We start from the raw sequence: 15,544 nt of genomic DNA on the forward strand, positions 1-15,544 counted from the left end.
TGGTTGCTAATTTTTTTTTATGACAATTAGCGATTGAAAAATATTTGGTTGCTAACTAAAATTTTTTTAATACATGAATCAGTGACCGAAAGTATAGTGGTCGCTAAATATGTATAATTTTATAGTTAGCAACCAAAAACTTGGTGGTTGCTAAATATTTATTACATGGTAATTAGTGACCGCAAATTGTTTGGTCGCTAAATGTAGTATTTTTAACATTTCAATTTGTGACTGATATGTGGTGGTCGCTAAATATTGAACATATCATTTAGCGACTAAATTGTTTTGGTTGCTAAATTCAATATTTTTAAAATTGCATTAGATGTGTGTATTTAGAGTTTGGGATTTAAGGGTTAGGATTTTAAGACTTAGGGTTAGGGTTTATGGTTAAATGTTATATTAAGATCCAAAAATTTAATGGTTGCTAAATGTTTATTGTTTTTAGTTGAAAAATAAAATTTAATATTTAATTGTATCACTAAACATTGGCATGTAAAATAATATTAGTTATGAGCTAGTTCGTCATTGATTTTTTTTTTCATACAATAGGTATTGAAACTTTTGAATTTAATACAATTGAAAACAATTGACCACTTTTGTGTAATAGGTATAATTTCGTTTGACTTTTACTTGTTAAGTTAAATGCTTACTTAGACATCATGTGTGAGACTATTCATAAGTTGAATGCTGAACTTATGACAAAGAATGCCAAGGAGAAGACACTTGAAGAAAAGGTTGAACACTTGCTGAAAAATCATGCCAAACAAAGTGAACATATGCATGAACAAAATGAACGTATGCGCTAACAAGATGAACAAATGAAATTTATTTTGCAACATATTCATTTGAAGAATGTTGTGTCAGGTCCTAGTGATCCTACTATTATTGGAGATGATAGAGTAGACCATATCAGTGATAGTAGACTAGGAGATCATTAGTTTCATGTTTAGTTATTTGGTGTGTTTCAATGTTGCACACTTTCAAACTATTTTTGTTTTGTTCTTTTGGATCATGTTATAATATATTTACCACTTGTTATGTATGTACTACACTTTACTATATTATGTAATGTAGTTTGTTATTACTTAGCTAGATTAAATTTTATCATTCATAAACAGGTAAAAATATTATTTTTAAGCAGGTAAAAATCGTAAATAATTAAAACAAAAAATTTTATTTTTTTGCTAATCAGCGACCGATTTTATAGGTCGCTGTTAGTTTCCAAACTTTGCCACCAATTTAGCGACCAACCAATATTAGTCCATGTTGATAAAAAAAATTGCCACCATTTCAGTGACCCCAAACAAATGGATATCTAAAATAATCATACTTTAGCGACCGATTTAATTGGTCGCTGTTTGTCTCATAACTTTGCCACCAATTTAGCAATCAAAAAAATTGTGTATAAATATAATAATCATACTTTAGCGATCGAAATATTTGGTCGCTAACTACCTTCCTTTTGCGACCAAGCTAGCAACCGAATTTAGTGTCACTTCTGGTTGCTAAATTGGTTATGCTTGAGAAGTGACCAAACTTTTAACGACCAAATAGCGGCCGATATTTCAGTAGCTATTTAGCGACTAAATAAAAATTGGTTACTATTGTTTTTGCCACCAAGATTTTTGTTACCATATACATTCGGTCGCTAATTCAGTCACAAAAAGTATTAGCGACTGATTTTTGTTATTTAGCTACTGAATTTGGTGATCGTTAAAATACATTTTTTTAGTAGTGTTATATCATACACATAAAAAATAAATATTAATATTTTCTATGCACTAACTAAAAAATTGATCTAGTTTTGTAGTTATATAACTCTTTTCTTCGGACCGAAATTTAAAATTTACACAAATACAAATTTTCACAAATGCTTGAAAATGATCCAAAATATTCTACAGTGATAGGTTTATCAATCACTTCATGTTTATTTGTGATTTGTTTAAGATTAGACTTAATAAGTAATTAGTTCTTATAATAATTTACTCTTTTATATTTATTTTTATTCAATATTTATTTAAAAAACTGTTATATTAATACCAAATTACTTATTGAACATTGGAATTATAATTAAGAGATTTGTTTTCTCATAATGCAAAAGTCATGTTATTTGGAATAATGTGTTTAAAGTTAATAACTCGGTAACCAATCTTGTCACATTTTTTGTGTTTTACCTAACATTACAAGCACAATAGTTTAGTATTTTAAAGATATATTTAATGTATTTTAAAATTTCAAAAGTGAGTCATCATTCGTATTTAAAGGCATATCATAAAAACAACACATAAAAAGCAGTACAAAATCTAAATTCTCACAATTTTTTCTTTTAAGTTTGTTTCCACCTTTTTCGTCCTTCCTTTTGTATGGGTAAACTTAAAAAGATTTTTTTTTTAAATATATATTTTTCTTATATGTAAGATGAGATTCATTAAGAAAAAAAAAGTAATTCTTTTAATTTCGTTTTTTTTATTTTAAATTTTACATGATATAATAATTAATTATTATTCTATTGTTCATTTTTATGGGTTACTTTTTTTATATTACTTTTATTCATTTGGTTATATAGCATTGCAAGATTGACTATTTTTATCAATTGAAAAATATTTATTCTCTAAACTAGGATGAAAAAGATGTAATAGGTTTTCTTTTAAAGAAAATCTAAAACCTTTTAATCAATTGTGCTGATGACCTATAAATTAATTTATAGAAAGAATGATGTAAAAGTGCTAAAATTTATAATTTTTTATTAATTCTAATCACCTTGCTTCCAAGTTGTTTTGTTGTTTCCTTTAATTCCATCTCCTATTTTTTTTAATGTGTTGAAAATGATAAATAATATGTAAAGAAAATTATTTTTTTAAATAAAGTTTTGCCAACAAATTTCTAATAATATACGTGATGGTACCTTAAGAAGGAACAAAAAAGCAAAATTATTGTAATTTGAAAAAAAGAAGAATATATATTTAGTGTATTTTAAAGAATAAATTTTGTTACACCTTATTTATAAAAAAGAAAGTTTAGTAAAGTATCATATTCGATTATTATCGTGTGTAATGATAAATTAATTCTCCCCAATGATATCAAGGTTTATTGTAATGATATTTACTATCCAAACATAATAACGTACAGATAGATAAATAAATAAATAAATATATATATATATAAAGTTTCTTTATATAATTTTTTAATATTAACACTATTTTTCATGTTATAGAAAAATCTCAAACTTATCCATTAAGGTGTGTTACCTTGTTAAAAAATCATTAATTCTAATTAAATAATTATAACTTATTATATAATCTGAAAATCTCAATTGAACTCTTTAATTAAGATCTTTTATGTTAAAACAAGTTCTAATATTAACAAAAAAAATCTCTATTTTCTCTCTCTCTCTCTCTCTCTCTCTCTATATATATATATATATATATATATATATATATAAATATATATATAATTTGAAAGGCTCACTGATAAGTAAAGAAATTATATAAAAATTAACCCCTAAAACCTAAATGCCATACACTTAATAAGAGATTAGTGAACTAACTCACACCTCTCAATTATATGCTACTTATTAACAATTTAACCAACTACACAACTACTCATAATCTATGTTGCATTATTACATGACCTGCACCCACCAACCTGAACTTGGCACACCCTTATGCACCACAAACAGCATGTAGTACCCCGGCGGCGCTATCTCCGCCGTCGAGGGCCCCACCACCGTCGCATAATAAGCCTCTCCACCCACGTATGTAACCCCCCGCAACTTCAACACCACCATCCTCTGATTCTGTCCGAAAGAGTGCGTCGTAAACGACGGCGCCACGATCCTGATCGACACGTCACTCGCCGAACCAAAATCAGCCACCGTAAACGTCACGTAACAAAAAACCCTAAACCCTAAAACGTTATTATTCGTGACATACCTAATCGTTGGCCGCACCGGATTAAACTCCGGCGCCAAATACGGCGGAGAAAACGCCTCCAGGCTAAGATCAGTGGGGTACTCTACCCCAGTGAAGTTGTAAAAAACGTGAGGGTTGCTACCACCGACTAAAACCCTTCCATCTTTCAACAACACAGCTGAAGAGTGATACAACCTGGGTCTTGCCGCCGGTGCCATGATACTGAACCGATTCACCGTCTCCGATGGCCGGAATATCACCGGCGTGAACACCGGCTCACGGCTATGTTCCCACCCGGCGGTTCCCGCCCCTACGCCGTTAATTATAACGACATTGCCGTCAGGGAGGAGAAGCATGTCACCCATTGCTCGTGGCATCGGCATCTTCTCCATCACCCAGTTAGGGTTAGAGTCAGAGAGTCTCAGCCTCCCGCACGTGGCAAGGGCTTGCATGAACGCCCCACGCACGGCGCTCTCGAACGAGCCACGTGGCGCTCCGCCGCAGACGACCACTTCAGCTTGGAGTGGAGCAAGGTTTTCGTCCAGTGGGAGAAGAACGGAAGAACCCGAGCTAGGGTAGTTACGAGGATCTTCACCAGGAATCGGAGGGAACTCTTTGATTACACTATTTTGCTTGTAGTCAAATAACACGGATTTTGTGTTGGCGAAGATGAATAGGTTTCCGTCGGGTAAAAGATGGACGAAAGGGTATAAATTATTTTCACTTTCATCGGTGGTTCGTTGCAGAAAGTTAAGAGGAATAGAAGAAGGAATATTGTTGTTAGGTAAGAACTCGTAGTTGAATTGTCTTCTACCTCCAACAACAACGACACGAGCATCTGGGAGTATTTGGTTTGTTGCATACCATCTTCTCTGTGACAACGAACGTGGGAATTCGACCCAGTCGCAGGTTTGGTCGAAGCATGGGGTGAACATGCGAATGGTGCGGTCACCATCGTTGTAGCCTCCGGTTTGAATCAAAGTACCGTTGGGGAGAACCGAGCCTGAGGAACACCATGTGTCGGTTTGTATCATTAAGGGTCGTAGAGTGTTCGTGACAACGTCGTATAGAACGGAGTGAGCGGAACAATCGAGTTTTAGGGCAATGTCGGAGGGATCCACGCGACAACGACCATTGGAAAGAGGAAGGTAGGAGTGACCAAAATCAGTTCTGTCGAACATGATGACTTTGTCGTTGTGTAGAAGTTGCATGTGCATTGGAGATATTCCAATGGTTGGGTGCAAGAGTTGCCATTGGCCTTGGTTGGCGAAGGGTGATGATGGCAGAATCTGAGTCTGAAAACATGGAAATAGTGAAGACAGAATAAAGGGTATTGGTATTAGGATCATGATAGTGTTCATTGTTGGGAGAACGTGGTTGAGTTTATTGGTGAAAAGTTGGTGGAGTTTAATTTATATTTGTGTAGAGAGTGATAAAGTGTGAAACATGTCTGTGATGAGAAGAAGAGAAAAAAGATGCATTGATATAATTAGAGGGAAGAATAAAAAGGAGGGTATCTTTGAAAGGAATGGTTATGATTGGGGAGCTATAAAGGGGCGAAGGTGAAGTTTAAAGGCAAGAAATATGACACCAAAAACCTACACATCTTCAGCTGATTTTAAATCATATTGCTCACATGTTCAGAAAATACAGGACCAGATTCCAGGTTAGATTTTGAAGTATTCGTCCTTGAAGCTCGTAGATCTGTGATAATTTTATCCTGAAAAAACGTATCAAAGAGTTGAAAGAAAAAAATATACATTTAAATTATTTAATCTCAATTCTTGAGTTATTAAGTGTATATGGAACAATATATTAGTTTGGTGGCAAACTATCGTAAGTTTACGGGATTTTATCAATTTTGACCAAAATTATAATCTTATTTTTCAAGTTTTTATTATCTGGGTATTTTAGTTGTCGTAAGTTAAATTTTGGACAATAATATTTTGATAATTTTTTTTATAATTATCTTTTAAAAAGTTTTGAAATATAAAGAAATAAAAAAAAAGATAAATATAAAAGAAATATGTCAAAATTTAGTTGTTAAATTTTTTTTCTTTTAAGTTTTTGTGGTTTAAGATTATTTTAAAAAGCATCTCGTACATTTAACTTTCACAATATCTATTTTATTTTATATATATATATATATATATATATATATATATATATAATATAAGAGAGAGAAATGTTTTTTGACACACATTGACACTTATAATTAAACGTGACTTTTGCGTGGGCTTTTAAGAAATGCTAACTTTGAGATTTGTTGTAGTGTACATCAAGATCACATGTCAAACGTAAGGGTGGACAAAAAATCCATTTTTTATGATCTAATTAATTTTTTTATGATCCAATTCATTTAATATTCATTCTATCAAAAATTTAATCCATTTTATTGGATCTGGAATCTAATTTACATTTTATATATTTTATGGATTATATATTCATACTCTAAATATAGATTTTCAAAATGGATAATCCTAAATATCCAATCCAAATTTTCAGTTTATATTTTTTGTTAGGTTAGGCTAAAGGTTGAGACGGACTAGCCCAAATTTAGTCATATTTGATTGAGTTGGCGTGACCCTATACAAAATTTGGCCGAATTAGGCCAAATTCTGTCAAGTCGGTCCTGATCGAGATTTGACCCAGTTGGTCCTGAACAAAATTTGGAAGTATTCGGCCAAATCTGTCAAATTCTTTTTTGTCAGCCCTATGGACACAAATTTGGATCCACATCCATTATTTGGATCCAAAATGGATGTGGATTAGATTTTCGATAGGGCTGACACCATAGAATTTGACAGATTTTTTGTCGAGGCCAACGAGGCCATATTTCAGCATAGGATGAACTTGGATGACTTTCGAACGAATTTCGATCGAGGACGACGTGACCAAATTTGGGCTAAGGTCGACTCGACAAAATTTCAGTCGAGATCGACTTGACTTAATTTCGGCCAGGTCCAATTTTGCCTAATACGACCAAATTTTGGCCAGAGCCGATTTGGCCAAATATGGCCACATTTGGGTCAGGGCCTGATCAGTCAAATTTCGGTCAGGGTTGACTCCACTAAATTCGTCGGTCGGGACCGACTTGACTGAATATGTCCAATTTTCGATCACAATCGACTAAGTTGAATATAGTCAAATTTCGTTCGAAACTTAGTCGACCGAATACGGCTAAATTTTGGCAAGTGCCGACTTGACCAAATTTTGGTCATGACCAACTCGATTGAATTTGACCAAATTTAGGTTATGACCAACTCGCCTAAATATGACCAAATTTTGGTCGCGATCGACTCTGTCGAATACGACCAAATTCAGGTCAGGACCAACTCGGTCAAATTTTGGTCGAGGCCAACACAACTAAATTTTGACCGGAGCCGACTCGACTGAATTCGGCCGACTTTCGGTCGTGGTCGACTCAGTTGAATACAACCAAATTTCGATCGTGATCGACTCATTTGAATACAGCCAAATTTCACCCAGGCCATCTTAGTCAAATATGACCAAATTTGGGTCAAGGCCGACTCGGCCAAATCTCAATTGGGGCCAACTCGATTGAATTCGACCAAATCTTGACTGGAGCGAACTAGGTTGAATACAACCAAATTTTGGTCGCGGTTGTCTCGGCCGAATACGGTCAAATTTTGTCTAGGTCGATCATCCTAATGCAGTCAAATTTGGGTTGGGGTGAACTCAACTGAATACTTCCAAATTTTGTCTAGGACTAGCTGGGCCAAATTTCGATCGAGACCGACTTGACAGAATTCGGCCAAATTTTGTATAGGGTCACGCCAACTCAATCAAATACAACTAAATTTAGACTAGTCAGTCTCAACTTTTAGCCTAACCTAACCAAAAATATAAATTGAAAATTTGGATTGGATATTTTGGATTATCCAATTTGAAAATCTAGATTTAGAGAATGAATATCCAATTCATAAAATATATATCAGATTGATATCCATATCCAATAAAATATATTTTAAATGGATTGAATTTTTAATAAAATAGATATTAAATAGATTATATCATAGAAAAAATAGATTGAATTATAAAAACTGGATTTTTTGCCCACCCTTAATTAAAATTTTGTGACACATCTCTTCGCATATTGAATATCAGAATAGAAAACCAATAAAAAAATATTGCCTCCCAAAATCTAAACACTTTTCTAAAATCATTTATATAATGATACCAGACATCTGTAAAAGCTTCAAATTACAGTTGTTGTATAAGGTTAGCTTTCCTATTTCCGGTAAAATAATGTCCTTTCTCTTCCTTCTTTCGATCAATAAGAAACTATTATCTAAAGAAGGATAAACAACAAAGAAGAACCTTACCAAAGCACCATTATTTTATGAAAGAATAAAGTATTTTAGTGAAATAATGTGAGACGTTCGACGTGGAAGGTGAGACGTTGGCGTGATACGTGGGATGTGGGACGCGAGACGTGAGACGTGGTACGTGGGACATGCGACTAGAGATGTGAGACGTAGGACGTGAGACGAAGTGGGACCTGAGACGTGAGACGTGAGACGTGAGAAGATATGAGACGTGAGACGTGAGAAGATATGGGACGTGAGACGAGAGACGTGGGACATGCGACGTGAGACGTGCGACTAGAGACGTGAGACGTGAGACATGGGACGTAGAACATGAGACGTGGGACGACGTTAGATGTGAGACGTGAGACGACGTGAGACGTGAGACATGGGACGTGAGACATGAGACGTGAGACGTGGGACATGGGACGTGAGACGCGGGACGTGGGACATGCGACGTGAGATGTGGGACGAAGGAGGTGGGACGTGGGACGTGGGACATTGGATGTGGGACGTGAGACGTGAGAGACGTGACACGTGGGACGTGAGACGTGAGAGACGTGACACGTGGGACGTGAGACGTGAGAGACGTGACACGTAGGACGTGAGATGTGACACGCGGGACGTGAGAAATATGAGACGTGAGAAACGTGCGACATGCGACATGAGACGAGAAACATGAGACGTGGGACGTGGGACGTGAGAAATGTGGGACGTGAGACGTGATAGACGTGCGACTAGAGACGTGGGACGTAGGATGAAGAACGTGGGACGTGGGATGTAGAACGTAGGACGTGGGACGTGAGACGTGAAATGTGGGTCGTGGGACGTGAGACGTGGGACGTGGAACGTGAGACGTGAGACGCGAGACATAAGACGTGGGACGTGAGACGTGAGAGACAAGAGACGTGAGAGACGTGAGACTTAGGATGTGAGACGTGAGAGACATAAGTGTGAGACGTGAGAGACATGAGACGTGAGACGTGAGACGTGAGAGACATGAGAGGTGAGAGATGTGCGACGTGCGACGTGAGACGAGAGACGTGGGACGTGGGACGTGGGACGTGCGATGTGCGACGTGAGAGACGTGAGACGTGGGACGTGAGACGTGAGAGACATGAGACGTGAGAGACGTGAGAGACGTGCGACGTGCAACGTGCGACGTGCAACGTGAGATGTGAGACGTGAGACGTGAGACGTGAGATGTGCGACGTGCGATGTGAGAGATGCGACGTAAGATGTGAGACGTGAAATGTCTGTAAACACTAAACCTTGAAATTTATATTCATAAACTTTAAACTTTACAATTTAATTGCAAATTTTAGAAGTTTAATAAGGTATCCATAAATTTGTACTAACAAATTTAAATAATACTTTTGTAAAAAAATGTATTAATAAAAAGAGATTAAATACATATAAAAGTGAAAGAATAAAAATATGAGGGTAAAAGTAATAATTAATGTTTATTTAACACATAAAAATAAAAATTATGAGAATAACAACAATAATTTATATTTATTGAACTCTTAAATGAGCAGAAGGAAGCAGAGGATGATCTGAAAAGTTAAACTAAGGATGGGCAAAAAATCTAATTTTCATGATCCAATCCATTTTTGCTATGATTTAATCCATTTAATATTCATTTTATTAAACATCCAATCCATTTTATTGGATTTGGATAATCTGATCTACATTTTATATATTTTATGGATTGTATTCATACTCTAAATATAGATTTTCAAAATGGATAATCTAAAATATCCAATCCAAATTTTCAGTTTATATTTTTTGTTAGGTTAGGCTAAAGGTTGAGACGGACTAGCCCAAATTTTGTTGTATTTGATTGAGTTGGCGTGACCCTATACAAAATTTGGCTGAATTAGGCCAAATTCTATCAAGTAGGTCCTGATAGAAATTTGGCCCAGCTGGTCCTTGACAAAATTTGGAAGTATTCGGTTGAGTTCACCTCGACCCAAATTTGACTGCATTGGGCTGAGTCGACCTAGACAAAATTTGACTGTATTCAACCGAGACAACTGCGACCAAAATTTGGCTGTATTTAGCCTAGTTGGCTACAGTCAAAATTCGGTCGAATTCAATCGAGTTAGTTGAGTCGGTTGTGGCCCAAATTTTGTCATATTTGGTTAAGACGGCCTAGGATGAAATTTGGTCGTATTCAAATGAGTCGGTCACGATCGAAATTTGGCCGTATTCAACTGAGTTGGCCACGATCGAAATTCAGCCGAATTTAGTCGAGTCGGCTCCGGTCAAAATTTGGTCGTGTTGGCCTCAACTAAAATTTGACTAAGTTGGTTCTGGCCTGAATTTGGTCGTATTCGGCAGAGTCGATCGGGACCGAAAGTCATATTTAGGCGAGTCGGTCCTAACCTAAATTTGACCAAATTCAGTCGAGTTGGTCATGACCAAAATTTGGTCGAGTCGGCACTAGTCCAAATTTAGCCGTATTCGGTCAAGTAAGTCCCGAACGAAATTTGACTACATTCAACTTAGTCGCCTGTGATTTAAAATTAGAGCTGTCAAAATGGGTTAGAACCCGCGAGCCAACCCAGCTCACCACGGTTTCGGGTCGGGTTTGGTTGAATTTTTTTTTATAAATATCAATACGGGTTGATTTTTGACTCGGCTTTGACTACATTCAACTTAGTCGTCTGTGATTTAAAATTAGAGTTGTCAAAATAGGTTAGAACCCGCGAGCCAACCCGGCTCACCACGGGTTCGAGTCGGGTTTGGTTGAAATTTTTTTATAAATATCAATACGGGTTGATTTTGACTCGACTCATTCGGGTTGAACCCGTCGTGAGCCGGGTTGGCTCACCAACCTGCAGATAAAAGGGTCACAAAAGTATTTTTATTTTATTTTTATTAAGTTGGGCTTTATATTTAGGTCATGTTAGGTTGTTTTTTTATCCAACATAAAAATAATTTGTATTTTTTTTATTTTGGTTTGTATTTGGATTGTATTAAAGTTTATTTAGATTTTAATTAGAATTAAAATTTAGTTTTGATTGAAAAAAAAATTAATTTTTTTAATTAAGTGAACCTATGAGCCAACCCGTTTAACCTGTCAACCCGTGGTGGGCCGGGCCGAGTTCGAACTTTTTTGGCTCGCTAAAAAGTGAGCCGGGTTGGGTTGGCTCACTAAATCTTCAACCTGTGTGGGTCGAGCCGGGTCAGAACGGGTTACCCATTTTGACAACTCTATCGAAAATTGACCATGTTCAGTCAAGTCGGTTTCGACCGACGAATTTAGTGGAGTCAACCCTGACCAAAATTTGAATGATCAGGCCCTGGCTCAAATGTGGCCATATTTGGCCTAGTCAGCTCTGGCCAAAATTTGGTCAAGTCGGCTCTGGCCAAAATTTGGTCGTATTAGGCAAAATTAGCTCTGGCCGAAATTCAGTCAAATCCAGTCAAGTCGATCTCGACTGAAATTTTGTCAAGTCGACCTTGTCCCAAATTTGGTCACGTCGTCCCCGACCGAAATTCGTTCGAAAGTCATCCAAGTTCATCTCATGCTGAAATTTGGTCTCGTTGGCCCCGACAAAAAATCTGCCAAATTCTATAGTGTCAACCCTATGGACACAAGGTTTACAAAATTTAATTTGAATTTATTTTATGAAAAATGTATTTTGGATTTTGAACTTGATCCAAATATTTAGATATGGATTTAAACTTGATCTAAATATTTGGATATGAATTTTTAAAAAATCCAATCTACTTTTTAAAAAAAATAGTTTTGGATTGAAAATTTAATTAAGTTATTTCGATCCAAAATGGATGTGAATTGGATCATTAACAATCCAATCCATAATCACCCTAACCAAACACATCTACAACTTTTTATTTATCCTAGGATGGTTATTCTGACAGTTTTTACTCTATTTTTAAATAAGAAACAATTGTTGAATAATGTTTTGTTCGATAAATTTTGACAAAAATCATTTTTAATAAAAAATTATAAAATTTAATTATTTTATTTGTGTAACTTTTATAAAAAATAAAAAAATAATTTTATTTTATAACTTTGTCAATTAAAAAAAAATATTTATCTAAATAATATTTTCCTTTTTAAACACTTAAAACCAACTGATTGTTATAAGTATTAGTTTTGTTGTTATTATAAAGGGTTAAATATTTTTTTGTCCCTTAACTTTTAGTCAATTTTGAAATTAGTCAAATTCGAAATTTTGGAGTAATTTAGTCTCCCAACTTAGAAAATACACATATTTAGTTTTTTAACAAAATTTTATTAAATTTATTTGATATTTTATATGAATTTTTAAGTTAACATCGAAGCAGGAATGTGTCAGATGATACAAATAATATAAACAACTTAAATACTATAATTAAACATGTTTAAAACATCAAATAAATTTAATAAACTGTGATAAAAAAAAACTAAATCTATATATTTTTAAAAGTCAAAATACTAAATTAAACCAAAATTTTTTAAAAAAATTAATTTTAATTTTTACTAAAACTTAAAAATAAAAAACATATTTAATCCTAAATATTTAAGACGATCTGTACGATATATGAATAATAGAACAAGCAAATAATTCTGATACGACAGAAGGAAAGGAAGGGACCATTTTGTAAATTTAGAATTTCCTACTTTACTACAGCAAACCAACACTGTTTATTAAATAGCTCTAATTTACTATTTTTGTATAAATACTGTAAACTATTTTTTTTCTCCATCAAAGAAATTTAATAGATTGGTGACCTGATGCAGGAAGGAGTTGGTGCAAGGTAGTTGGAAATTTAATACTTTAAACATTGGACAACTTATTTAACTCCATAAATTTTAAAGAATTCAATCAAACAAAAGTATAGGTAAATTAATGTATTTGAAAGAAAATCAAAGTATAATTCTCTTATATGTAAATAAAATTTTAAATAATGGTTAAACAAATATCAACCGATTAGTTATTATCTTATAAATTCAATAACTCATTTTTTAATTTTATATTCAATAATTTAATTTATATTTTAATTGAAAAGTTTAATATTTATACTTTTATATATATATATATATATATATATATATATATATATATATATATATATATAAAAGTATAAATAAAGAACATTTTTTTTGTGTGTTCATATTTGTTTTTAGATTTGTCCTTCAAATAAAAGTTCTTAAATTAAGATAACTATTTCATCATTTTTATTGTTTAACTGACTCTTTAAATTTTAACTTTTGTTTTAATTTTAATATTTTTTAAGTTTAATAATTTTTAATTAAAAGATCACATATAAAATAAATGAAAATTATTACTTTTTTATTATCATACAAAATGTTAACATATATCTATTTTATCTAATATTATTAATATTATTAACGGTTTTTATATAGACGTGAAAGGAGAAGAATGGTGGCAAAACATTTTTTTCCATTTAAATGTGGTAATTAATTTTATCAAATAATTTAATGTAAATAATTATCTTTTCAAATATTAATTAAAGTTGAAATAAAATTATTATACAATATTATTAGAAGTAAAAACTATAATAAATAGACAATAAAATAAAATAAACTTTTTTTAATAATGCACTAAAATTTAAATTTTAGTTAATTTTATTTTAAGTGACTAAATATTATTGTATTTCTTAAAATAATTAAATTAAATTCATATAATTATTACATTTAACGGCATAAAATTGATTTCACGTATATAAAAAAGCAATTAATACAAATTATAGATTAATATGTTGATTTCACGTACGTAAAAACAATTGGTACACATTATATTTTAATGTTATTTATAGAAAAAAATGGTAATTGTGTAAAAAGAAATAGTTTATTACATTCATTTCAGAGAAAATTTTAAAAATAGGTTGCAAAAGCGTACGTTAAATCAGAATAATCTAAATTAAAAAAAATGTTTATTCAAATCCTATGTAATTTATCAAAGGTTTATTAAAAAGCTGTCAATCCTTAAATAAACCTTTTAAAACTTTAACCGACAATAAAAAAAAATAGACAACAATAAATATCAAGTCACGAAGAAAAATATTAACTCAAGAATATTAGTATAACTTCCTTAATCCATACTTTAACATATTATACCATAATTTACCTTCAACACTACATTAGATATATACTTAAAAATAGTAAACCAGATTTTATAATTTTAATTATAACTTTAAACTAGTTTGTCCCACTTTAAATTAAAATACATAAATTTCACTTTAAAATATTAAATTCTAATTTTAAATTACTACACCTACTTAAAAAAATATTAAATCATATTCCAATTTGAAAATCGTTCTTTGAAAATATTACATCTTAATTTAAAATTAGATTCCCTAATTTCACCTTTCTACTTTAAAATATAAACTTCTACTTTCAAACTTGCCTAACTTAATGGTAAAAACAATAAAAATATAAAGTCCAAAAAAGTTACCTACTGCATATTGAAATATTAAAGTCAATAGTTCAAAACTTAGTACCTATTTCAAATTATTAAACCCGATTTCACATTTTATATTCATACTTTGAAAGTATCAAAGTTTAACTTAAAAATATAATCTTTAATTTTAAATTAACTTCCTCCAATAAAACATTAAACCTGTTGTAATTAGTCCCGATCAGTGATAACAATATTAAATTTATATTTTGTAATAGTTATAGTTTGATATTTTAATAACCAGACACGATTGAATGAAAATAACAACGAGCTTATATGCAATTTCAATGTTTGTATTATAATTTAAATATTATATAATCAATTATTCTTCAACATATTCATTATTTCTTTTATTTTGAAAGTGTACTTTAGTAGAGCTTTAACAGAACTACCATAAGCACATTTACGAGTACAAAGATAATAAATCACGAACTCATTATACTACAAACCCATTTTAATACACTCATTTTTATTAGCTAAAATTGATTAAAGTTATAAAATCAGGAAAATTAAATGAGAAATACTTGATTTTTGAATAAATTTTTATTAATAATAGGAAACATGTTTTTTATATATATATATTGGAGTTGAGTTATGAGAAATCATGTATCATGTGTGACGTTTGATTAATCAACTAGATCTTTGATTAATAAAAGAATATGTTTAAACTGTACTTAAAAATGTGTGACGTTTAATTTTTCTAAAATTCAAGGTAATTCTGGTTCTGGTTCCCCAAATTTCAACAAGTCCCTTTGGTCTTTTGAAATTGAAAAAGAAGAAAAAAGACTCTAAGCATTGTATTTGAAAGGAATTCATAAAGATTTTAGTCGTACATCCATAATTCTAAAATCAACTCAATTTAGCCATT

The 15,544-nt window shown here is 32.2% G+C and overlaps 1 protein-coding gene across 1 annotated transcript; it reads right to left on the reverse strand.

The window, feature by feature from the left end:
* Positions 1–3,622: 3,622 nt before the first annotated feature.
* Positions 3,623–5,272, reverse strand: LOC114187573 (aldehyde oxidase GLOX). The gene has a single exon (XM_028075849.1). The coding sequence runs from the start codon at positions 5,270–5,272 to the stop codon at positions 3,623–3,625; it is 1,650 nt and encodes a 549-aa protein (XP_027931650.1).
* Between the last annotated feature and the right edge of the window lie 10,272 nt (positions 5,273–15,544).

Source organism: Vigna unguiculata, chromosome 6 (assembly GCF_004118075.2).
Source record: "Vigna unguiculata cultivar IT97K-499-35 chromosome 6, ASM411807v1, whole genome shotgun sequence".
Lineage (NCBI taxonomy): Eukaryota > Viridiplantae > Streptophyta > Magnoliopsida > Fabales > Fabaceae > Vigna > Vigna unguiculata.

Bases quoted from the DNA above. Each gene is read 5' to 3' on its own strand.
- LOC114187573 (XM_028075849.1), bottom strand. From the start codon at position 5,272: ATGAACACTATCATGATCCTAATACCAATACCCTTTATTCTGTCTTCA.